The 22,824-nt window shown below is 67.5% G+C and overlaps 1 protein-coding gene and 13 non-coding genes across 14 annotated transcripts; 9 read left to right on the top strand and 5 right to left on the bottom strand.

Moving 5' to 3' along the window:
- The first annotated feature begins 534 nt into the window (after window positions 1-534).
- On the top strand, window positions 535-606 carry TRNAD-GUC. Its single transcript has one exon. It is a non-coding gene; the product is annotated as a tRNA-Asp (tRNA).
- A 116-nt stretch (window positions 607-722) lies between these two features.
- LOC122676387 (serine/arginine repetitive matrix protein 1-like) lies at window positions 723-3,322 on the bottom strand. Its single transcript, XM_043875562.1, has 4 exons — window positions 3,257-3,322; window positions 1,940-2,089; window positions 1,400-1,665; window positions 723-1,254 (listed from the first exon to the last, which is right to left on the bottom strand). Exons 1-4 carry the CDS (start codon window positions 3,320-3,322, stop codon window positions 723-725), a joined length of 1,014 nt encoding a protein of 337 aa, XP_043731497.1.
- Window positions 1,318-1,389, top strand: TRNAG-UCC. The gene has a single exon. It is a non-coding gene; the product is annotated as a tRNA-Gly (tRNA).
- On the top strand, window positions 1,706-1,777 carry TRNAE-CUC. The gene has a single exon. It is a non-coding gene; the product is annotated as a tRNA-Glu (tRNA).
- Window positions 3,323-7,571: 4,249 nt separating the features above from the next.
- TRNAG-GCC lies at window positions 7,572-7,642 on the bottom strand. Its single transcript has one exon. It is a non-coding gene; the product is annotated as a tRNA-Gly (tRNA).
- A 1,449-nt stretch (window positions 7,643-9,091) lies between these two features.
- Window positions 9,092-9,174, bottom strand: TRNAL-CAG. Its single transcript has one exon. It is a non-coding gene; the product is annotated as a tRNA-Leu (tRNA).
- A 524-nt stretch (window positions 9,175-9,698) lies between these two features.
- Window positions 9,699-9,770, top strand: TRNAD-GUC. Its single transcript has one exon. It is a non-coding gene; the product is annotated as a tRNA-Asp (tRNA).
- Window positions 9,771-10,481: 711 nt separating this feature from the next.
- Window positions 10,482-10,553, top strand: TRNAG-UCC. The gene has a single exon. It is a non-coding gene; the product is annotated as a tRNA-Gly (tRNA).
- Window positions 10,554-10,869: 316 nt separating this feature from the next.
- TRNAE-CUC lies at window positions 10,870-10,941 on the top strand. Its single transcript has one exon. It is a non-coding gene; the product is annotated as a tRNA-Glu (tRNA).
- Window positions 10,942-16,735: 5,794 nt separating this feature from the next.
- Window positions 16,736-16,806, bottom strand: TRNAG-GCC. The gene has a single exon. It is a non-coding gene; the product is annotated as a tRNA-Gly (tRNA).
- A 1,441-nt stretch (window positions 16,807-18,247) lies between these two features.
- Window positions 18,248-18,330, bottom strand: TRNAL-CAG. The gene has a single exon. It is a non-coding gene; the product is annotated as a tRNA-Leu (tRNA).
- A 524-nt stretch (window positions 18,331-18,854) lies between these two features.
- Window positions 18,855-18,926, top strand: TRNAD-GUC. Its single transcript has one exon. It is a non-coding gene; the product is annotated as a tRNA-Asp (tRNA).
- A 711-nt stretch (window positions 18,927-19,637) lies between these two features.
- TRNAG-UCC lies at window positions 19,638-19,709 on the top strand. The gene has a single exon. It is a non-coding gene; the product is annotated as a tRNA-Gly (tRNA).
- A 316-nt stretch (window positions 19,710-20,025) lies between these two features.
- TRNAE-CUC lies at window positions 20,026-20,097 on the top strand. The gene has a single exon. It is a non-coding gene; the product is annotated as a tRNA-Glu (tRNA).
- The last annotated feature ends 2,727 nt before the right edge of the window (window positions 20,098-22,824 follow it).

Below are 22,824 nucleotides of genomic sequence, written 5' to 3'. Positions count from 1 at the left end.
AGACCGCTCGGCCATCCTGACGGCGGGCCTGGGCGGGCGCGTGGCCGCTCGCCTGGCTGAGACCCGACGCGGCGCGAGCCCCGGCGCCCGTGGCGGGCCGCGCGGTGCGCCGCGCCAGGCAGGCAGGCGGCCGTCTGGCGTGGGTGAGCGACGGGGCCGGCCGAGGCGCCTGGCTGCGCCGCCGGTCGCGCCCCGGACCCAGCCCGGCCCTTGGCGGGCCGTCCCCTCCTCACCCGCGCCCCTCCTCGCCAGACGCGGGCCGGCGCGCGCCCACCGTGTCCTCGCAGCCTCGCTTGCCTTCTCGGACCCCCTTCTCCCGGCGGAATGGCCGCGTTGGAGGCAAGAGGCGGCGCGCACGAGGAGTGTCCGGTGCCCCGGGGGGTCCGGGTCCGTGTCGGGGTCGCGGGCCGCCTCTGTGACCGAGGCGGTTGGTTTGGTGGGCGGTCGGGTCGGGGCCCGTGCTGGGCACGGGGGAGGCGTGGGCAGGCAGCCCGAGAGCCCGAGAGGGGCCGGGCGGCAGGGCGGTCGCCGCCGTCCTCGTTAGTATAGTGGTGAGTATCCCCGCCTGTCACGCGGGAGACCGGGGTTCGATTCCCCGACGGGGAGGCAACACAGCCTTTTTGGTGGCCGCGGTGGCTCTCTGTCCTGCCGCCTGGCCCCCAAGGGCCCTTCGTCTCCTCCGTCCGCCTTTGGACCAGGCGCCTGGCCACCGCCGACCGCCTCTACCGGTGCAGCCCTCCAGCCTGAGCCCTCTGTCGTCGCCGGGCGCTCGGTCGCCACGGCGGAGCGACGGCCTCCTTGGCCACCCCACGGCCTTGCCCGACCATAGCCGGATCTTGCGGCCCGCCCGCCCACAGGGGCTGCCTCAGTGGGCTCCTAGGCTCGCGACCGGCGCGGCGCGGCAGAGCGCCGTGACGCCTGCAGGCGGCTGGCTCCCGTGTCCCCCTGTCGTCGTGGGAAGTGGCCTCGCCCAGCGCACGGTGGAGAAGGGCTTTGGCCAGCTGGCTGCTGGAAGCCGCGTGCCCCGCGTTGCCCCCCGGGGGTGAGGGCGGAGGCGTTCGCGGGCCGCGGCGGGGAGCGAACGGCCGGGGGGCCGCAAGGCCGCGGGAGCGCCGCCCCGGGGCGGTGGGGCCGGTGGACCCCGGCCGCTGCGTAGAGCTGGCGCGGATGGGGTTGCTGGTGGGCTGCTGGTGGCGCCGGCGGCGGCGCAGAGCCTCCCGCTGACGGGGCGTCGGGGCAGGGATGCGGCGGCGGCTGCGGCGAGAGTGTGCTGGGGCGAGCCCGGGGCCGGCGTCTGGCGGCGGCCCGGGCTGAGCAGCGTTGGTGGTATAGTGGTGAGCATAGCTGCCTTCCAAGCAGTTGACCCGGGTTCGATTCCCGGCCAACGCAGCAGGCCGACCTTTTGCTGAGCTCCGCCGCCCTCCCGGCTGGGGCGTTCGGGGCAGAGAGAGCTGGGAGCAGGGAGCCAGGCAGCTGGCGCGCGGCTTTTGGCGTGTGTGCGAGAAGCCGGTGGCGCGCGCAGTGTTTTGAGGCTGCTGAGAGCAAGACGGCCCGCCAGGGCAGGCGGACTGACAGGGCCGGCGGGCGGCTGGACTTGCCTTGCCAAGGCCGAGTGTGGGCACCACGGTGGCGCGGGCGGGCGGGCGGGCGGGCGGCCCGGAGGCGCTGGGTTCGGCAGGAGCAGGCGAGGGCCGAACCCCGACGCTCCCTGGTGGTCTAGTGGTTAGGATTCGGCGCTCTCACCGCCGCGGCCCGGGTTCGATTCCCGGTCAGGGAAGCCTTTCTTCTTCCCCTTCGCCCGCCACCTGCCGATCTCCTCGCCGGCGACCCCACCACCCTTTTAGCCTACGCTTGCTCAGCGCTGCCACAGAGGCCCCGGGACCCTGCACCTCCAGCCCAAGCACGATTCAGGCCAGCCCCGCCGTGCCCCGGGGCAAACCTTTTGGCCGCAGTGGCCACCTCGCGCCGCTTCCACCACGACCCGCCTGAGGCCTCCCAGCCCCAGCCCCCGCCCCCTCCCTCCTGAGGGGCGGCGGCTGCTGCCCCTGGTGGCGGCCGCCATGCTCCTGGGCTTGTGCTGGTTCTCCTGCTGTCAGTGGTGGTGGGGAGGAGGAGGGGTCGGACAGGGCGGGTGGGGGTAGGGGTCGGGGCGTGGGCTGTGGTGGTCGCCACAGGCCGAAGACGAGCGAGGGGGATCTGCCTCTGGGAGTGGGGCCAGTGGCCACGGACACGCCTGCCTCCCCATGCCCCGCGTGCCAGCCACCTCTCTGGGCGGCTGGGCCATTGAGTGCCAGGTCCCGGGCTGGCTGTGACTCCCGTGCGCCGCTGGTGACTCCAAGAGGGTGCTGGTCCTGAGTGGGCTCTGGGAGGCGGACCACGGCGCCCGGGAGGCATCGGTATCGATGGGTTCAGTCGCTCAGTGCGCTGCAGCAGCCCAGGCTTCCCTGGCCATCACCAACTCCCGCAGCTTGCTCAAACTCAGGTCCAGCGAGTCGGCGATGCCATCCAACCATCTCACCTTCTGGCGTGGCGTGTCGTCCCCGTCTCCTCCTGCCTTCCGTCGAGGTCTTTTCCAGGGAGTCAGTCCTTTGCGTCAGGTGGCCAGAGGACTGAATGAAGTGTCAGCTTCAGCCTCAGGGCTTCCCATGAATATTCAGGACTGATTTCCTCTAGGATTGACTGGTTGGATCTCCTGGCAGTCCAAGGGACTCTCAAGAGTCTTCTCCAACACCGCAGTTCAAAAGCATCGATTCTTCAGCGCTCAGCTTTCTTTATGCTCCAACTCTCACATCTGTCCGTGACTGCTGGACAGACCGTGGCTTCCACGAGATGGACCCTCGTGGCAGAGTCATGTCTCTGCTTTTCGACATGCTGGCTAGCTTGGTCAGAGCTTTTCTCCCAAGAGGCGGACGTCTTTTAATTTCATGGCCGCGGCCACCGGCTGCAGTGATTTGGGGGAGCCCCCCCCCACCTCAGTGACGTCTCTCCCGGTGTCCATTGTTTCCCCATCTGTTTGCCATGAAGTGATGGGACCGGATGCCACGAGCTTAGTTTTCTGAATGTTGAGTTTGAAGCCAACTTTGTCATTTTCCTCTTTCACTTCCATCAAGAGGCTCTTGAGTTCTTCTTCGCTCTCCCCGAGGCAAAGGGGTGAAGACGAATGTGGGCCTGTGCTGCGAGTCACAGCACCGCGCGGGGGACGTGAGGGAGCACACAGATCCCGGCGGGGCGGGCCGGCCGGGAAAACCCAGCCAACCAGCCGGGAGGTGGCAGATGCGCCCCAGGCAGTGATGCCGGCCAGGGTGGACACGCCGACCAACATGGTGTTTCCCTTGCCTGACCACAGCTCTCAATCCTACCAGAGTGAGGCAAGGTTTCCCAGATGTCCCTCCCCGACAACGAACCAAAGGGGGGCACCTGGGTGCACACGCAGACACGCAGACACACACACACACAGCGCCCTGTTCCACGCACCCCTGCCCTAGATATGACATCTCCTACTTTGCCATTCTCTCCAATCTGTCTGTCCAGGATCAACTCCATCCCTCTCCACAGACTGTCATCGTCGTCCCCAGGAACTCTCGCCGGGGGTCATCGCCACCCACAATCTCCCCTTAGCCCAATCTTGAGCCCGTCTGTAACCCCAAAGGGTTTCACGACTGTTGAAGGGCTGTGTCCTTTGGGGGGTGGGGTGGGGGAGTGGACGGCCGACGAAGGGCACCATCCTGCGGCGAGGGCGGCACGCTCGGGGGCGACGGGACAAAGCTGAGTCCCCTGGGCAAAAGGAGAACCTGTGGCCTGACGCGTGCTAGCCGTCGCCGCAGGAGGTTTCCTCGACGCCCCTGCCGGGGCCGTGGGCGTCAGCGTGCGTGGGTGAGAGTGCGGGACGAAGCTGCCTGGGGCCATGGCTGGTGGGTGCCCCACGAGGATCAGGGACCGGGGCAGAGCCATCGCAGGGAGAGGGGGCGGCAGCGAGCAGGGTGCGGGGAGGCAGGCCCAGGGGTGCTTGGGCGTGGCGTCTGCGTGGAGGGCCGGCGGGAAGGGGGAGGCATGGGACTCGCGGGGACCTGGCCGAAAGATGGGCCGGCCACTCGAGCAGGGCCTCTGCAGAAGCATGGAGGCGGTGGCGACGCCGTGCCAGGCACCCGTGTGAGGCTGGGACAGGTCTGCGGTCGGGGTGGGCGGGTGGCAGGGGTGGGTCTGCGGAGCTGGAGGCAGGCCCGCACTGGTGAACGCCAGGGCAGGGCAGGGCGTGTGAGGGATGGCCCGGGGCTGCAGGGGGACAGTGGCGGGTAGATGGGGCCGAGCCTGGGGTCTGGCGGGAGAGGCAGAGGGCAGGCGGTGACCCTGAGGGGGCTGTGGCGTGAGGGAGGTGGTGGGAGAGCACGCCGTGTGGGCGGGCTGGCGCGCGGTGCCGCAGGTTGCTCAGGCTCGGCGGTGGGCTGGGGCTCCGGGCGCTGGCTAGGACGCTGGCAAGCGAGCCACAGAAACGGAGTGCCAGACGGGGGCCAGACCCGGTCGGAACAGGGTGGGCCCACCGTCCCGCCCCAGAGACCCAAGTCCCCACTCACCAGGACCAGATGTCCAGTCTCGGGTGTGCCATTGCTGGGGGCTCAGGGTGGGATGGTGGGTGGTGGTTGGCAGCGGGGATGCCTGGGGTTTCATGAGGACCAAAGAGAGCTCCCATCTGACCGAGCACACCCCGTCCTGGGTGCACACCCGCAGAGAACAAACCTCGGAGAGGTCTAAAGGTCCATACTCGCCGTGCACACTGCAGCACTATTTGCCATAGCCACGACACGGAAGAAACCCCAGTGCCCGTCCTCGAACGGCGGGCCCAAGAAGATGTGGCATAGATGTCCCAAGGAACGATCACTCGGTCCTAAAGAGAAAAGGAAAGGATTGCCATTTGTCACAAGCAATGATGGACCTAGAGACTCTTAGACTTGGTGAAGAATGTCAGACCGAGTTGGACAAAAGCATGTGGAACGTGTAAAAGAATACAAAACGAACCTATTTGCCGAAGAGAGACCGGCTCACGCAGAAAACCGCCTTGGTGTAAGGCAGGCGGAAGGGCAGCGGTGGAGGGATGACTCTGGAGCTGCAACGAACAGATACGCAGGACCGCCTATGATGGGAGACGCACCAAGGTTGTCCAGTTCAACACAGGCAATAAGAGTCAGTACCCTGTAATAACCTCAAGTGGAAAAGAGTCTGAAAACATACATGAAATCTGAAATCTGTACCTGGGAAACAGAATCACGTTGCAGTCCATCGGAAAGGAGCCCAATGTTGGAAATCCACTCTACTTCCACAACAACCGCTGCTATGACTTTGGAGTAAGCTTTCAAAAGGACACTGAATACCATAGGTAACTGAGTAAGCGGGAGACAGGCGAGCGGGGTCCATATCCGTGAAAGGCTCAACTCTTCATTCAGAAAGGCACATGCAAACCCCACGGTCGTGGCAGCACCGTTTGCCGTAGCCAAGACGGGGAGAAACCCCCAGTGCCCATCCCCAGTGGGCTCACCCACGAAGATGCGCTGTCAGAGACAGGGAGAGAACAGGATGTCACTGAGCCGTCCACAAGAGTCACATAGTGTCACTGGCAGCAACAGCGGCCGGAGCTGCAGAATATGACCCTTGGTGAGGGGAGTCGAACAGACAAGGTCACAGATGGGTGGAATCGAAAGTGTTGTACAAATTCATCCCTGTGCCAAGCAGCGACAGCCCCCGAGACACAGGAAAGCAGCTTCGGGCTTCCCAAGGGCAAAGTCAGGGACGGAGGGATGAATGAAGAGCCGGGCTCAACGGATATACCGTACTCGTGCTGAGTAGAAAGGAGACGACCAGCAAAGACACACCGGATACCACAGGGAACAGGATGCAATCGCCTGTCACCCCCTGTAATGGAAAGCGATCTGAAAACATCATCCTACACACACAGGACGGAATCACGACGCTGTCCAGCGGAAACGGACAGCAGGGTGTAGACCAGCTACACTTCCAGAACAACATCTACTGCTCCCTGGAAGTCAATCAGTCGAGGATCAGTCCAGCAATAGGCAAAAGAAGAGCTTACGCTGTGATCCAGCAAACCCAATCCCGGGTACCCATCGGGAAAAGACATCACCCCTGCTGGGAGGAGATGCAGGCATCCCCCAGGGTCATCGCAGCCCTCTGTGCCAGAGCCGAGACATGGGGAACGCCCAAGTGCCCGGCGGCACGTGGCCGGCACGAGAAGAAGAGGTATATGTGTACCGTGGAATATGACGCAGCCGTCAAGGAGGAGCGGCCATCGCCACGGGCCGCGACGCTGGACGGACCCACAGAAGGGTCCACTGAGTGAAGTGAGTCGGGTGCAGAGGGACAAAGCTCTGTGGACTCTGCCAACGAATGCAAATGAATCTATGTGCAAAAGGGAAAACGACCTTCAGACATAGAAAACGTCCATAGGGCTACCCAAGGGGAAAGGCAGCGGACGGACGAAGTTGGAGGCGGATCAAGAGAGAGGAGCTAGTATACCTACAGGAGATAAGCAACAAAGCTTTCCTCCGTAGCATGAGATCTGTATTCGTATCTCGCCTCAACCTACACTGGAAAATCACCTGGAAAAGAACAGGGGACTGAATCACTGTGCCGTGCACCTGAGACTAACCCGGGAAAGGAAATCAGGTCTACTGGCGTTGGAAGAAGCAGAAAAAGGAAGAGCCCAAGGGTTGGGGTTGGGGTTGGGGGGAGACGGGCCAGTGGGCCAAAGGCAGAGGCGGGTTCCTTGACAAGAGTAGGATTTGGGATGGCTCATGGAGGAACCGGGCGCGCGCGTGGGCGGGAGGGGGGCAGTGGAGATGGGGGAGGTGGGGAGCAGGGGTGGGGGTGGGGGGGATGCGTGCGTTTGGGGGAGCAGGGGGATGGTGAGGGTGCAGGCTGAGGTGGTGTTACTGGCGGAGCAGGGCTGATGCTGAGGTGAGGCGGGCAAGAGGGTTTCAGGGGAGGGGGTGGTGTGTGAGGTGGTGAGGGCGTTGCTGTTGGAAACCGATCTGGGCCCAGGGCCGGGAGCGTGTGGACTTCTGAGGAACTCCTCCTGCAAGCTGATGCTCCAGGGACCCTCCAGGGAAAAGGGAGGTATCCTTGCCAGATGTGGCAACTTCCTTGCTCCGGGCTGTGCAAACGGAGGGTGATTGATTCTCGGAGTGTGGCGAGAGTGAGCCAGGGAGCTTGGAGACAGACGTTGGGAAAGGTGAAGAGGTGGGGCCGGCGGCTGCCAGAGGTGGGGTGTGCCTTCCAGCGCAATCCGTGAGCCACCGGCTGGGTCCGCTTGAGGAAGCCAGCAACCACAAGGGAGGTGTCTGGGCACACGGGCGGCTGAGCCCGCAGGGCTTGGGGCCACAGCGGCTTGGCAGCAGGGCCGTGTGTGGGGGCGGGAGGGGTCGTGGGCAGCTGCGTGGGAGAGGCAGCGGGCGGCAGGTAGCAGCCAGCGGTTGCAGGAGCGCTCCCTTGAGCGCCTTGGAGCGGGCAGACCTAGCTCGGCTCTGGGACTGCAGTGCGGGACCAAAAGGGGACGCTGGGGTTGCATGGGCCGGGAATCGAACCCGGGCCTCCCGCGTGGCAGGCGAGAATTCTACCACTGAACCACCCATGCACCGGTGGCCGCCGCCGCCCGACGCCGCCCCAGAGGCGCTGGCCAACACCCGCCCGTCACTGCTCACCGCTCGCCCAGTGGGCATCTGTCTGCTCCATCCGAGCAGGAGACGACGGGCGGCCGACCTCAAAGCCAGGGTCCGGGCACGTGCAGGACCCCAGGGCGCGGCGCTCTCGGAGGGACCCCGGGGCGGCGGGCCGCCGGCCCACTCGGCCGGTCCCGCGCCTTCTGCGCCGACCACGGCCGCCGCGACGCTGTCGGTGTCGCCCGAGGGGGCCAGGAGCCGACGCCGTCTGCGTGGGCAGGCGCTGCGTGGTCGCCGCGGCCGCGCGCCGACGTTCCTCTCAGCGACCTGCCGGGTCCCGACCCAAAACCCCTCTGGCGGGCTGGCTTTCCGGCAGGGGCGGGATGGAGCGTGCCATTGCGGGCGGGGGCCGGGACCCCGGGCTCGGCCTGTGCTGGGTGCTCGCGAGCGCGGGAGCGCGACTCCCCGGGGCGCCCCCGCCGCCGCCCCGAGCGGCGCTCAGGCCCCAGGACCCAAAGGCGTTGTGAGCCTGGCTCCTGCGCTCTGGCCGACGGCGCTCGCGGGCGCTCCGCTCTGACAGGGTGGGTGGTGGTGGTGGTGAGGAGGGGCCCTTGGGCAGAGCGGCTCCTGGCTCGGGGACTGCCGGCTGAGGCAGGGAGCACGCCAGGCCGCGCTTGGCTCCGGCCCGGGCGGCGGCTTCCCCCCCTCCCCCCGGGAACGGGCGCGGTGGCGCCGAGGGCCGGGGCGCGGGCTGGGCGCCTGTGGCTGGGCTGGACGGGCACGCAGGGCTTCCGCTCCCACCCCAGCCGAGCGCCCTTCCCGGGACGGGTTCGTGCACGGAAGGCCGGTGTTCGCCGGCCCGCAGCAAGGGTGCGTGGCGCGCGTCCCGGGCGGGAGGCAGGCAGGTGTGGCCCGGCCGAGGCCGCAAGGCGGAGAAGCGTGGAGGGCACGCAGCAGCCCCCTGGCGGGCAAGGCGGGGGGGGGGGGGGGCTCGGCCGCCTGGGTGTGGCTGGGTGGCGCAGGCGGGCCGGCGGCGCGGGCGCGGACGACAGGGTGCCGGCCGGAGGGAGAGCGGCCGGGGGCGGACGTGGAAGCAAGGCTGCGAGAGCGACTTGGCCGTTCAGCAGGCAGAAGTCGCGGCGCCCGCGAAGCGAGGAGGGCTCGCCACCCGGCGCGGGGCCGCGTGCGTCGGCGCCGACGGGGGTGGGGCGGGGTGGGGCCTTGCGAGTGGGAGGGTGGGCGAGGGTGCGCGAGGCGCAGGCGGGGAGGCCGGAAAAGCAGCAGCTGCAGCCGCAGACACCTGGGGAGGAAAGCTGCGCTGAGAAGGACTGAAGGTTCCTGGTGGCGGGGGGCGGGCGTGTGTGGAGAAAGGCTGTGGCGCGGGGAGGACGGGTGCGTTTGTCCGGCGGGCCAAAAGGCTGGCTTGTCAGGAGTGGGATTCGAACCCACGCCTCCAGGGGAGACTGCGACCTGAACGCAGCGCCTTAGACCGCTCGGCCATCCTGACGGCGGGCCTGGGCGGGCGCGTGGCCGCTCGCCTGGCTGAGACCCGACGCGGCGCGAGCCCCGGCGCCCGTGGCGGGCCGCGCGGTGCGCCGCGCCAGGCAGGCAGGCGGCCGTCTGGCGTGGGTGAGCGACGGGGCCGGCCGAGGCGCCTGGCTGCGCCGCCGGTCGCGCCCCGGACCCAGCCCGGCCCTTGGCGGGCCGTCCCCTCCTCACCCGCGCCCCTCCTCGCCAGACGCGGGCCGGCGCGCGCCCACCGTGTCCTCGCAGCCTCGCTTGCCTTCTCGGACCCCCTTCTCCCGGCGGAATGGCCGCGTTGGAGGCAAGAGGCGGCGCGCACGAGGAGTGTCCGGTGCCCCGGGGGGTCCGGGTCCGTGTCGGGGTCGCGGGCCGCCTCTGTGACCGAGGCGGTTGGTTTGGTGGGCGGTCGGGTCGGGGCCCGTGCTGGGCACGTGCTGGGCACGGGGGAGGCGTGGGCAGGCAGCCCGAGAGCCCGAGAGGGGCCGGGCGGCAGGGCGGTCGCCGCCGTCCTCGTTAGTATAGTGGTGAGTATCCCCGCCTGTCACGCGGGAGACCGGGGTTCGATTCCCCGACGGGGAGGCAACACAGCCTTTTTGGTGGCCGCGGTGGCTCTCTGTCCTGCCGCCTGGCCCCCAAGGGCCCTTCGTCTCCTCCGTCCGCCTTTGGACCAGGCGCCTGGCCACCGCCGACCGCCTCTACCGGTGCAGCCCTCCAGCCTGAGCCCTCTGTCGTCGCCGGGCGCTCGGTCGCCACGGCGGAGCGACGGCCTCCTTGGCCACCCCACGGCCTTGCCCGACCATAGCCGGATCTTGCGGCCCGCCCGCCCACAGGGGCTGCCTCAGTGGGCTCCTAGGCTCGCGACCGGCGCGGCGCGGCAGAGCGCCGTGACGCCTGCAGGCGGCTGGCTCCCGTGTCCCCCTGTCGTCGTGGGAAGTGGCCTCGCCCAGCGCACGGTGGAGAAGGGCTTTGGCCAGCTGGCTGCTGGAAGCCGCGTGCCCCGCGTTGCCCCCCGGGGGTGAGGGCGGAGGCGTTCGCGGGCCGCGGCGGGGAGCGAACGGCCGGGGGGCCGCAAGGCCGCGGGAGCGCCGCCCCGGGGCGGTGGGGCCGGTGGACCCCGGCCGCTGCGTAGAGCTGGCGCGGATGGGGTTGCTGGTGGGCTGCTGGTGGCGCCGGCGGCGGCGCAGAGCCTCCCGCTGACGGGGCGTCGGGGCAGGGATGCGGCGGCGGCTGCGGCGAGAGTGTGCTGGGGCGAGCCCGGGGCCGGCGTCTGGCGGCGGCCCGGGCTGAGCAGCGTTGGTGGTATAGTGGTGAGCATAGCTGCCTTCCAAGCAGTTGACCCGGGTTCGATTCCCGGCCAACGCAGCAGGCCGACCTTTTGCTGAGCTCCGCCGCCCTCCCGGCTGGGGCGTTCGGGGCAGAGAGAGCTGGGAGCAGGGAGCCAGGCAGCTGGCGCGCGGCTTTTGGCGTGTGTGCGAGAAGCCGGTGGCGCGCGCAGTGTTTTGAGGCTGCTGAGAGCAAGACGGCCCGCCAGGGCAGGCGGACTGACAGGGCCGGCGGGCGGCTGGACTTGCCTTGCCAAGGCCGAGTGTGGGCACCACGGTGGCGCGGGCGGGCGGGCGGGCGGGCGGCCCGGAGGCGCTGGGTTCGGCAGGAGCAGGCGAGGGCCGAACCCCGACGCTCCCTGGTGGTCTAGTGGTTAGGATTCGGCGCTCTCACCGCCGCGGCCCGGGTTCGATTCCCGGTCAGGGAAGCCTTTCTTCTTCCCCTCCGCCCGCCACCTGCCGATCTCCTCGCCGGCGACCCCACCACCCTTTTAGCCTACGCTTGCTCAGCGCTGCCACAGAGGCCCCGGGACCCTGCACCTCCAGCCCAAGCACGATTCAGGCCAGCCCCGCCGTGCCCCGGGGCAAACCTTTTGGCCGCAGTGGCCACCTCGCGCCGCTTCCACCACGACCCGCCTGAGGCCTCCCAGCCCCAGCCCCCGCCCCCTCCCTCCTGAGGGGCGGCGGCTGCTGCCCCTGGTGGCGGCCGCCATGCTCCTGGGCTTGTGCTGGTTCTCCTGCTGTCAGTGGTGGTGGGGAGGAGGAGGGGTCGGACAGGGCGGGTGGGGGTAGGGGTCGGGGCGTGGGCTGTGGTGGTCGCCACAGGCCGAAGACGAGCGAGGGGGATCTGCCTCTGGGAGTGGGGCCAGTGGCCACGGACACGCCTGCCTCCCCATGCCCCGCGTGCCAGCCACCTCTCTGGGCGGCTGGGCCATTGAGTGCCAGGTCCCGGGCTGGCTGTGACTCCCGTGCGCCGCTGGTGACTCCAAGAGGGTGCTGGTCCTGAGTGGGCTCTGGGAGGCGGACCACGGCGCCCGGGAGGCATCGGTATCGATGGGTTCAGTCGCTCAGTGCGCTGCAGCAGCCCAGGCTTCCCTGGCCATCACCAACTCCCGCAGCTTGCTCAAACTCAGGTCCAGCGAGTCGGCGATGCCATCCAACCATCTCACCTTCTGGCGTGGCGTGTCGTCCCCGTCTCCTCCTGCCTTCCGTCGAGGTCTTTTCCAGGGAGTCAGTCCTTTGCGTCAGGTGGCCAGAGGACTGAATGAAGTGTCAGCTTCAGCCTCAGGGCTTCCCATGAATATTCAGGACTGATTTCCTCTAGGATTGACTGGTTGGATCTCCTGGCAGTCCAAGGGACTCTCAAGAGTCTTCTCCAACACCGCAGTTCAAAAGCATCGATTCTTCAGCGCTCAGCTTTCTTTATGCTCCATCTCTCACATCTGTCCGTGACTGCTGGACAGACCGTGGCTTCCACGAGATGGACCCTCGTGGCAGAGTCATGTCTCTGCTTCTCGACATGCTGGCTAGCTTGGTCAGAGCTTTTCTCCCAAGAGGCGGACGTCTTTTAATTTCATGGCCGCGGCCACCGGCTGCAGTGATTTGGGGGAGCCCCCCCCCACCTCAGTGACGTCTCTCCCGGTGGCCATTGTTTCCCCATCTGTTTGCCATGAAGTGATGGGACCGGATGCCACGAGCTTAGTTTTCTGAATGTTGAGTTTGAAGCCAACTTTGTCATTTTCCTCTTTCACTTCCATCAAGAGGCTCTTGAGTTCTTCTTCGCTCTCCCCGAGGCAAAGGGGTGAAGACGAATGTGGGCCTGTGCTGCGAGTCACAGCACCGCGCGGGGGAAGTGAGGGAGCACACAGATCCCGGCGGGGCGGGCCGGCCGGGAAAACCCAGCCAACCAGCCGGGAGGTGGCAGATGCGCCCCAGGCAGTGATGCCGGCCAGGGTGGACACGCCGACCAACATGGTGTTTCCCTTGCCTGACCACAGCTCTCAATCCTACCAGAGTGAGGCAAGGTTTCCCAGATGTCCCTCCCCGACAACGAACCAAAGGGGGGCACCTGGGTGCACACGCAGACACGCAGACACACACACACACAGCGCCCTGTTCCACGCACCCCTGCCCTAGATATGACATCTCCTACTTTGCCATTCTCTCCAATCTGTCTGTCCAGGATCAACTCCATCCCTCTCCACAGACTGTCATCGTCGTCCCCAGGAACTCTCGCCGGGGGTCATCGCCACCCACAATCTCCCCTTAGCCCAATCTTGAGCCCGTCTGTAACCCCAAAGGGTTTCACGACTGTTGAAGGGCTGTGTCCTTTGGGGGGTGGGGTGGGGGAGTGGACGGCCGACGAAGGGCACCATCCTGCGGCGAGGGCGGCACGCTCGGGGGCGACGGGACAAAGCTGAGTCCCCTGGGCAAAAGGAGAACCTGTGGCCTGACGCGTGCTAGCCATCGCCGCAGGAGGTTTCCTCGACGCCCCTGCCGGGGCCGTGGGCGTCAGCGTGCGTGGGTGAGAGTGCGGGACGAAGCTGCCTGGGGCCATGGCTGGTGGGTGCCCCACGAGGATCAGGGACCGGGGCAGAGCCATCGCAGGGAGAGGGGGCGGCAGCGAGCAGGGTGCGGGGAGGCAGGCCCAGGGGTGCTTGGGCGTGGCGTCTGCGTGGAGGGCCGGCGGGAAGGGGGAGGCATGGGACTCGCGGGGACCTGGCCGAAAGATGGGCCGGCCACTCGAGCAGGGCCTCTGCAGAAGCATGGAGGCGGTGGCGACGCCGTGCCAGGCACCCGTGTGAGGCTGGGACAGGTCTGCGGTCGGGGTGGGCGGGTGGCAGGGGTGGGTCTGCGGAGCTGGAGGCAGGCCCGCACTGGTGAACGCCAGGGCAGGGCAGGGCGTGTGAGGGATGGCCCGGGGCTGCAGGGGGACGGTGGCGGGTAGATGGGGCCGAGCCTGGGGTCTGGCGGGAGAGGCAGAGGGCAGGCGGTGACCCTGAGGGGGCTGTGGCGTGAGGGAGGTGGTGGGAGAGCACGCCGTGTGGGCGGGCTGGCGCGCGGTGCCGCAGGTTGCTCAGGCTCGGCGGTGGGCTGGGGCTCCGGGCGCTGGCTAGGACGCTGGCAAGCGAGCCACAGAAACGGAGTGCCAGACGGGGGCCAGACCCGGTCGGAACAGGGTGGGCCCACCGTCCCGCCCCAGAGACCCAAGTCCCCACTCACCAGGACCAGATGTCCAGTCTCGGGTGTGCCATTGCTGGGGGCTCAGGGTGGGATGGTGGGTGGTGGTTGGCAGCGGGGATGCCTGGGGTTTCATGAGGACCAAAGAGAGCTCCCATCTGACCGAGCACACCCCGTCCTGGGTGCACACCCGCAGAGAACAAACCTCGGAGAGGTCTAAAGGTCCATACTCGCCGTGCACACTGCAGCACTATTTGCCATAGCCACGACACGGAAGAAACCCCAGTGCCCGTCCTCGAACGGCGGGCCCAAGAAGATGTGGCATAGATGTCCCAAGGAACGATCACTCGGTCCTAAAGAGAAAAGGAAAGGATTGCCATTTGTCACAAGCAATGATGGACCTAGAGACTCTTAGACTTGGTGAAGAATGTCAGACCGAGTTGGACAAAAGCATGTGGAACGTGTAAAAGAATACAAAACGAACCTATTTGCCGAAGAGAGACCGGCTCACGCAGAAAACCGCCTTGGTGTAAGGCAGGCGGAAGGGCAGCGGTGGAGGGATGACTCTGGAGCTGCAACGAACAGATACGCAGGACCGCCTATGATGGGAGACGCACCAAGGTTGTCCAGTTCAACACAGGCAATAAGAGTCAGTACCCTGTAATAACCTCAAGTGGAAAAGAGTCTGAAAACATACATGAAATCTGAAATCTGTACCTGGGAAACAGAATCACGTTGCAGTCCATCGGAAAGGAGCCCAATGTTGGAAATCCACTCTACTTCCACAACAACCGCTACTATGACTTTGGAGTAAGCTTTCAAAAGGACACTGAATACCATAGGTAACTGAGTAAGCGGGAGACAGGCGAGCGGGGTCCATATCCGTGAAAGGCTCAACTCTTCATTCAGAAAGGCACATGCAAACCCCACGGTCGTGGCAGCACCGTTTGCCGTAGCCAAGACGGGGAGAAACCCCCAGTGCCCATCCCCAGTGGGCTCACCCACGAAGATGCGCTGTCAGAGACAGGGAGAGAACAGGATGTCACTGAGCCGTCCACAAGAGTCACATAGTGTCACTGGCAGCAACAGCGGCCGGAGCTGCAGAATATGACCCTTGGTGAGGGGAGTCGAACAGACAAGGTCACAGATGGGTGGAATCGAAAGTGTTGTACAAATTCATCCCTGTGCCAAGCAGCGACAGCCCCCGAGACACAGGAAAGCAGCTTCGGGCTTCCCAAGGGCAAAGTCAGGGACGGAGGGATGAATGAAGAGCCGGGCTCAACGGATATACCGTACTCGTGCTGAGTAGAAAGGAGACGACCAGCAAAGACACACCGGATACCACAGGGAACAGGATGCAATCGCCTGTCACCCCCTGTAATGGAAAGCGATCTGAAAACATCATCCTACACACACAGGACGGAATCACGACGCTGTCCAGCGGAAACGGACAGCAGGGTGTAGACCAGCTACACTTCCAGAACAACATCTACTGCTCCCTGGAAGTCAATCAGTCGAGGATCAGTCCAGCAATAGGCAAAAGAAGAGCTTACGCTGTGATCCAGCAAACCCAATCCCGGGTACCCATCGGGAAAAGACATCACCCCTGCTGGGAGGAGATGCAGGCATCCCCCAGGGTCATCGCAGCCCTCTGTGCCAGAGCCGAGACATGGGGAACGCCCAAGTGCCCGGCGGCACGTGGCCGGCACGAGAAGAAGAGGTATATGTGTACCGTGGAATATGACGCAGCCGTCAAGGAGGAGCGGCCATCGCCACGGGCCGCGACGCTGGACGGACCCACAGAAGGGTCCACTGAGTGAAGTGAGTCGGGTGCAGAGGGACAAAGCTCTGTGGACTCTGCCAACGAATGCAAATGAATCTATGTGCAAAAGGGAAAACGACCTTCAGACATAGAAAACGTCCATAGGGCTACCCAAGGGGAAAGGCAGCGGACGGACGAAGTTGGAGGCGGATCAAGAGAGAGGAGCTAGTATACCTACAGGAGATAAGCAACAAAGCTTTCCTCCGTAGCATGAGATCTGTATTCGTATCTCGCCTCAACCTACACTGGAAAATCACCTGGAAAAGAACAGGGGACTGAATCACTGTGCCGTGCACCTGAGACTAACCCGGGAAAGGAAATCAGGTCTACTGGCGTTGGAAGAAGCAGAAAAAGGAAGAGCCCAAGGGTTGGGGTTGGGGTTGGGGGGAGACGGGCCAGTGGGCCAAAGGCAGAGGCGGGTTCCTTGACAAGAGTAGGATTTGGGATGGCTCATGGAGGAACCGGGCGCGCGCGTGGGCGGGAGGGGGGCAGTGGAGATGGGGGAGGTGGGGAGCAGGGGTGGGGGTGGGTGGGATGGGTGCGTTTGGGGGAGCAGGGGGATGGTGAGGGTGCAGGCTGAGGTGGTGTTACTGGCGGAGCAGGGCTGATGCTGAGGTGAGGCGGGCAAGAGGGTTTCAGGGGAGGGGGTGGTGTGTGAGGTGGTGAGGGCGTTGCTGTTGGAAACCGATCTGGGCCCAGGGCCGGGAGCGTGTGGACTTCTGAGGAACTCCTCCTGCAAGCTGATGCTCCAGGGACCCTCCAGGGAAAAGGGAGGTATCCTTGCCAGATGTGGCAACTTCCTTGCTCCTGGCTGTGCAAACGGAGGGTGATTGAGTCTCGGAGTGTGGCGAGAGTGAGCCAGGGAGCTTGGAGACAGACGTTGGGAAAGGTGAAGAGGTGGGGCCGGCGGCTGCCAGAGGTGGGGTGTGCCTTCCAGCGCAATCCGTGAGCCACCGGCTGGGTCCGCGTGAGGAAGCCAGCAACCACAAGGGAGGTGTCTGGGCACACGGGCGGCTGAGCCCGCAGGGCTTGGGGCCACAGCGGCTTGGCAGCAGGGCCGTGTGTGGGGGCGGGAGGGGTCGTGGGCAGCTGCGTGGGAGAGGCAGCGGGCGGCAGGTAGCAGCCAGCGGTTGCAGGAGCGCTCCCTTGAGCGCCTTGGAGCGGGCAGACCTAGCTCGGCTCTGGGACTGCAGTGCGGGACCAAAAGGGGACGCTGGGGTTGCATGGGCCGGGAATCGAACCCGGGCCTCCCGCGTGGCAGGCGAGAATTCTACCACTGAACCACCCATGCACCGGTGGCCGCCGCCGCCCGACGCCGCCCCAGAGGCGCTGGCCAACACCCGCCCGTCACTGCTCACCGCTCGCCCAGTGGGCATCTGTCTGCTCCATCCGAGCAGGAGACGACGGGCGGCCGACCTCAAAGCCAGGGTCCGGGCACGTGCAGGACCCCAGGGCGCGGCGCTCTCGGAGGGACCCCGGGGCGGCGGGCCGCCGGCCCACTCGGCCGGTCCCGCGCCTTCTGCGCCGACCACGGCCGCCGCGACGCTGTCGGTGTCGCCCGAGGGGGCCAGGAGCCGACGCCGTCTGCGTGGGCAGGCGCTGCGTGGTCGCCGCGGCCGCGCGCCGACGTTCCTCTCAGCGACCTGCCGGGTCCCGACCCAAAACCCCTCTGGCGGGCTGGCTTTCCGGCAGGGGCGGGATGGAGCGTGCCATTGCGGGCGGGGGCCGGGACCCCGGGCTCGGCCTGTGCTGGATGCTCGCGAGCGCGGGAGCGCGACTCCCCGGGGCGCCCCCGCCGCCGCCCCGAGCGGCGCTCAGGCCCCAGGACCCAAAGGCGTTGTGAGCCTGGCTCCTGCGCTCTGGCCGACGGCGCTCGCGGGCGCTCCGCTCTGACAGGGTGGGTGGTGGTGGTGGTGAGGAGGGGCCCTTGGGCAGAGCGGCTCCTGGCTCGGGGACTGCCGGCTGAGGCAGGGAGCACGCCAGGCCGCGCTTGGCTCCGGCCCGGGCGGCGGCTTCCCCCCCTCCCCCCGGGAACGGGCGCGGTGGCGCCGAGGGCCGGGGCGCGGGCTGGGCGCCTGTGGCTGGGCTGGACGGGCACGCAGGGCTTCCGCTCCCACCCCAGCCGAGCGCCCTTCCCGGGACGGGTTCGTGCACGGAAGGCCGGTGTTCGCCGGCCCGCAGCAAGGGTGCGTGGCGCGCGTCCCGGGCGGGAGGCAGGCAGGTGTGGCCCGGCCGAGGCCGCAAGGCGGAGAAGCGTGGAGGGCACGCAGCAGCCCCCTGGCGGGCAAGGCGGGGGGGCTCGGCCGCCTGGGTGTGGCTGGGTGGCGCAGGCGGGCCGGCGGCGCGGGCGCGGACGACAGGGTGCCGGCCGGAGGGAGAGCGGCCGGGGGCGGACGTGGAAGCAAGGCTGCGAGAGCGACTTGGCCGTTCAGCAGGCAGAAGTCGCGGCGCCCGCGAAGCGAGGAGGGCTCGCCACCCGGCGCGGGGCCGCGTGCGTCGGCGCCGACGGGGGTGGGGCGGGGTGGGGCCTTGCGAGTGGGAGGGTGGGCGAGGGTGCGCGAGGCGCAGGCGGGGAGGCCGGAAAAGCAGCAGCTGCAGCCGCAGACACCTGGGGAGGAAAGCTGCGCTGAGAAGGACTGAAGGTTCCTGGTGGCGGGGGGCGGGCGTGTGTGGAGAAAGGCTGTGGCGCGGGGAGGACGGGTGCGTTTGTCCGGCGGGCCAAAAGGCTGGCTTGTCAGGAGTGGGATTCGAACCCACGCCTCCAGGGGAGACTGCGACCTGAACGCAGCGCCTTAGACCGCTCGGCCATCCTGACGGCGGGCCTGGGCGGGCGCGTGGCCGCTCGCCTGGCTGAGACCCGACGCGGCGCGAGCCCCGGCGCCCGTGGCGGGCCGCGCGGTGCGCCGCGCCAGGCAGGCAGGCGGCCGTCTGGCGTGGGTGAGCGACGGGGCCGGCCGAGGCGCCTGGCTGCGCCGCCGGTCGCGCCCCGGACCCAGCCCGGCCCTTGGCGGGCCGTCCCCTCCTCACCCGCGCCCCTCCTCGCCAGACGCGGGCCGGCGCGCGCCCACCGTGTCCTCGCAGCCTCGCTTGCCTTCTCGGACCCCCTTCTCCCGGCGGAATGGCCGCGTTGGAGGCAAGAGGCGGCGCGCACGAGGAGTGTCCGGTGCCCCGGGGGGTCCGGGTCCGTGTCGGGGTCGCGGGCCGCCTCTGTGACCGAGGCGGTTGGTTTGGTGGGCGGTCGGGTCGGGGCCCGTGCTGGGCACGTGCTGGGCACGGGGGAGGCGTGGGCAGGCAGCCCGAGAGCCCGAGAGGGGCCGGGCGGCAGGGCGGTCGCCGCCGTCCTCGTTAGTATAGTGGTGAGTATCCCCGCCTGTCACGCGGGAGACCGGGGTTCGATTCCCCGACGGGGAGGCAACACAGCCTTTTTGGTGGCCGCGGTGGCTCTCTGTCCTGCCGCCTGGCCCCCAAGGGCCCTTCGTCTCCTCCGTCCGCCTTTGGACCAGGCGCCTGGCCACCGCCGACCGCCTCTACCGGTGCAGCCCTCCAGCCTGAGCCCTCTGTCGTCGCCGGGCGCTCGGTCGCCACGGCGGAGCGACGGCCTCCTTGGCCACCCCACGGCCTTGCCCGACCATAGCCGGATCTTGCGGCCCGCCCGCCCACAGGGGCTGCCTCAGTGGGCTCCTAGGCTCGCGACCGGCGCGGCGCGGCAGAGCGCCGTGACGCCTGCAGGCGGCTGGCTCCCGTGTCCCCCTGTCGTCGTGGGAAGTGGCCTCGCCCAGCGCACGGTGGAGAAGGGCTTTGGCCAGCTGGCTGCTGGAAGCCGCGTGCCCCGCGTTGCCCCCCGGGGGTGAGGGCGGAGGCGTTCGCGGGCCGCGGCGGGGAGCGAACGGCCGGGGGGCCGCAAGGCCGCGGGAGCGCCGCCCCGGGGCGGTGGGGCCGGTGGACCCCGGCCGCTGCGTAGAGCTGGCGCGGATGGGGTTGCTGGTGGGCTGCTGGTGGCGCCGGCGGCGGCGCAGAGCCTCCCGCTGACGGGGCGTCGGGGCAGGGATGCGGCGGCGGCTGCGGCGAGAGTGTGCTGGGGCGAGCCCGGGGCCGGCGTCTGGCGGCGGCCCGGGCTGAGCAGCGTTGGTGGTATAGTGGTGAGCATAGCTGCCTTCCAAGCAGTTGACCCGGGTTCGATTCCCGGCCAACGCAGCAGGCCGACCTTTTGCTGAGCTCCGCCGCCCTCCCGGCTGGGGCGTTCGGGGCAGAGAGAGCTGGGAGCAGGGAGCCAGGCAGCTGGCGCGCGGCTTTTGGCGTGTGTGCGAGAAGCCGGTGGCGCGCGCAGTGTTTTGAGGCTGCTGAGAGCAAGACGGCCCGCCAGGGCAGGCGGACTGACAGGGCCGGCGGGCGGCTGGACTTGCCTTGCCAAGGCCGAGTGTGGGCACCACGGTGGCGCGGGCGGGCGGGCGGGCGGGCGGCCCGGAGGCGCTGGGTTCGGCAGGAGCAGGCGAGGGCCGAACCCCGACGCTCCCTGGTGGTCTAGTGGTTAGGATTCGGCGCTCTCACCGCCGCGGCCCGGGTTCGATTCCCGGTCAGGGAAGCCTTTCTTCTTCCCCTCCGCCCGCCACCTGCCGATCTCCTCGCCGGCGACCCCACCACCCTTTTAGCCTACGCTTGCTCAGCGCTGCCACAGAGGCCCCGGGACCCTGCACCTCCAGCCCAAGCACGATTCAGGCCAGCCCCGCCGTGCCCCGGGGCAAACCTTTTGGCCGCAGTGGCCACCTCGCGCCGCTTCCACCACGACCCGCCTGAGGCCTCCCAGCCCCAGCCCCCGCCCCCTCCCTCCTGAGGGGCGGCGGCTGCTGCCCCTGGTGGCGGCCGCCATGCTCCTGGGCTTGTGCTGGTTCTCCTGCTGTCAGTGGTGGTGGGGAGGAGGAGGGGTCGGACAGGGCGGGTGGGGGTAGGGGTCGGGGCGTGGGCTGTGGTGGTCGCCAGCGCGGGCCGGCAGCGGCCGCGGCGGTGGCCACAGCCGAAGACGAGCGAGGGGGATCTGCCTCTGGGAGTGGGGCCAGTGGCCACGGACACGCCTGCCTCCCCATGCCCCGCGTGCCAGCCACCTCTCTGGGCGGCTGGGCCATTGAGTGCCAGGTCCCGGGCTGGCTGTGACTCCCGTGCGCCGCTGGTGACTCCAAGAGGGTGCTGGTCCTGAGTGGGCTCTGGGAGGCGGACCACGGCGCCCGGGAGGCATCGGTATCGATGGGTTCAGTCGCTCAGTGCGCTGCAGCAGCCCAGGCTTCCCTGGCCATCACCAACTCCCGCAGCTTGCTCAAACTCAGGTCCAGCGAGTCGGCGATGCCATCCAACCATCTCACCTTCTGGCGTGGCGTGTCGTCCCCGTCTCCTCCTGCCTTCCGTCGAGGTCTTTTCCAGGGAGTCAGTCCTTTGCGTCAGGTGGCCAGAGGACTGAATGAAGTGTCAGCTTCAGCCTCAGGGCTTCCCATGAATATTCAGGACTGATTTCCTCTAGGATTGACTGGTTGGATCTCCTGGCAGTCCAAGGGACTCTCAAGAGTCTTCTCCAACACCGCAGTTCAAAAGCATCGATTCTTCAGCGCTCAGCTTTCTTTATGCTCCATCTCTCACATCTGTCCGTGACTGCTGGACAGACCGTGGCTTCCACGAGATGGACCCTCGTGGCAGAGTCATGTCTCTGCTTCTCGACATGCTGGCTAGCTTGGTCAGAGCTTTTCTCCCAAGAGGCGGACGTCTTTTAATTTCATGGCCGCGGCCACCGGCTGCAGTGATTTGGGGGAGCCCCCCCCCACCTCAGTGACGTCTCTCCCGGTGGCCATTGTTTCCCCATCTGTTTGCCATGAAGTGATGGGACCGGATGCCACGAGCTTAGTTTTCTGAATGTTGAGTTTGAAGCCAACTTTGTCATTTTCCTCTTTCACTTCCATCAAGAGGCTCTTGAGTTCTTCTTCGCTCTCCCCGAGGCAAAGGGGTGAAGACGAATGTGGGCCTGTGCTGCGAGTCACAGCACCGCGCGGGGGAAGTGAGGGAGCACACAGATCCCGGCGGGGCGGGCCGGCCGGGAAAACCCAGCCAACCAGCCGGGAGGTGGCAGATGCGCCCCAGGCAGTGATGCCGGCCAGGGTGGACACGCCGACCAACATGGTGTTTCCCTTGCCTGACCACAGCTCTCAATCCTACCAGAGTGAGGCAAGGTTTCCCAGATGTCCCTCCCCGACAACGAACCAAAGGGGGGCACCTGGGTGCACACGCAGACACGCAGACACACACACACACAGCGCCCTGTTCCACGCACCCCTGCCCTAGATATGACATCTCCTACTTTGCCATTCTCTCCAATCTGTCTGTCCAGGATCAACTCCATCCCTCTCCACAGACTGTCATCGTCGTCCCCAGGAACTCTCGCCGGGGGTCATCGCCACCCACAATCTCCCCTTAGCCCAATCTTGAGCCCGTCTGTAACCCCAAAGGGTTTCACGACTGTTGAAGGGCTGTGTCCTTTGGGGGGTGGGGTGGGGGAGTGGACGGCCGACGAAGGGCACCATCCTGCGGCGAGGGCGGCACGCTCGGGGGCGACGGGACAAAGCTGAGTCCCCTGGGCAAAAGGAGAACCTGTGGCCTGACGCGTGCTAGCCATCGCCGCAGGAGGTTTCCTCGACGCCCCTGCCGGGGCCGTGGGCGTCAGCGTGCGTGGGTGAGAGTGCGGGACGAAGCTGCCTGGGGCCATGGCTGGTGGGTGCCCCACGAGGATCAGGGACCGGGGCAGAGCCATCGCAGGGAGAGGGGGCGGCAGCGAGCAGGGTGCGGGGAGGCAGGCCCAGGGGTGCTTGGGCGTGGCGTCTGCGTGGAGGGCCGGCGGGAAGGGGGAGGCATGGGACTCGCGGGGACCTGGCCGAAAGATGGGCCGGCCACTCGAGCAGGGCCTCTGCAGAAGCATGGAGGCGGTGGCGACGCCGTGCCAGGCACCCGTGTGAGGCTGGGACAGGTCTGCGGTCGGGGTGGGCGGGTGGCAGGGGTGGGTCTGCGGAGCTGGAGGCAGGCCCGCACTGGTGAACGCCAGGGCAGGGCAGGGCGTGTGAGGGATGGCCCGGGGCTGCAGGGGGACGGTGGCGGGTAGATGGGGCCGAGCCTGGGGTCTGGCGGGAGAGGCAGAGGGCAGGCGGTGACCCTGAGGGGGCTGTGGCGTGAGGGAGGTGGTGGGAGAGCACGCCGTGTGGGCGGGCTGGCGCGCGGTGCCGCAGGTTGCTCAGGCTCGGCGGTGGGCTGGGGCTCCGGGCGCTGGCTAGGACGCTGG

The sequence above is a fragment of the Cervus elaphus genome, chromosome 20, assembly GCF_910594005.1.
Source record: "Cervus elaphus chromosome 20, mCerEla1.1, whole genome shotgun sequence".
NCBI lineage: Eukaryota > Metazoa > Chordata > Mammalia > Artiodactyla > Cervidae > Cervus > Cervus elaphus.
Note: the sequence above shows the minus strand (reverse complement) of the source record. Positions and strands in the feature narration are given on the sequence as shown.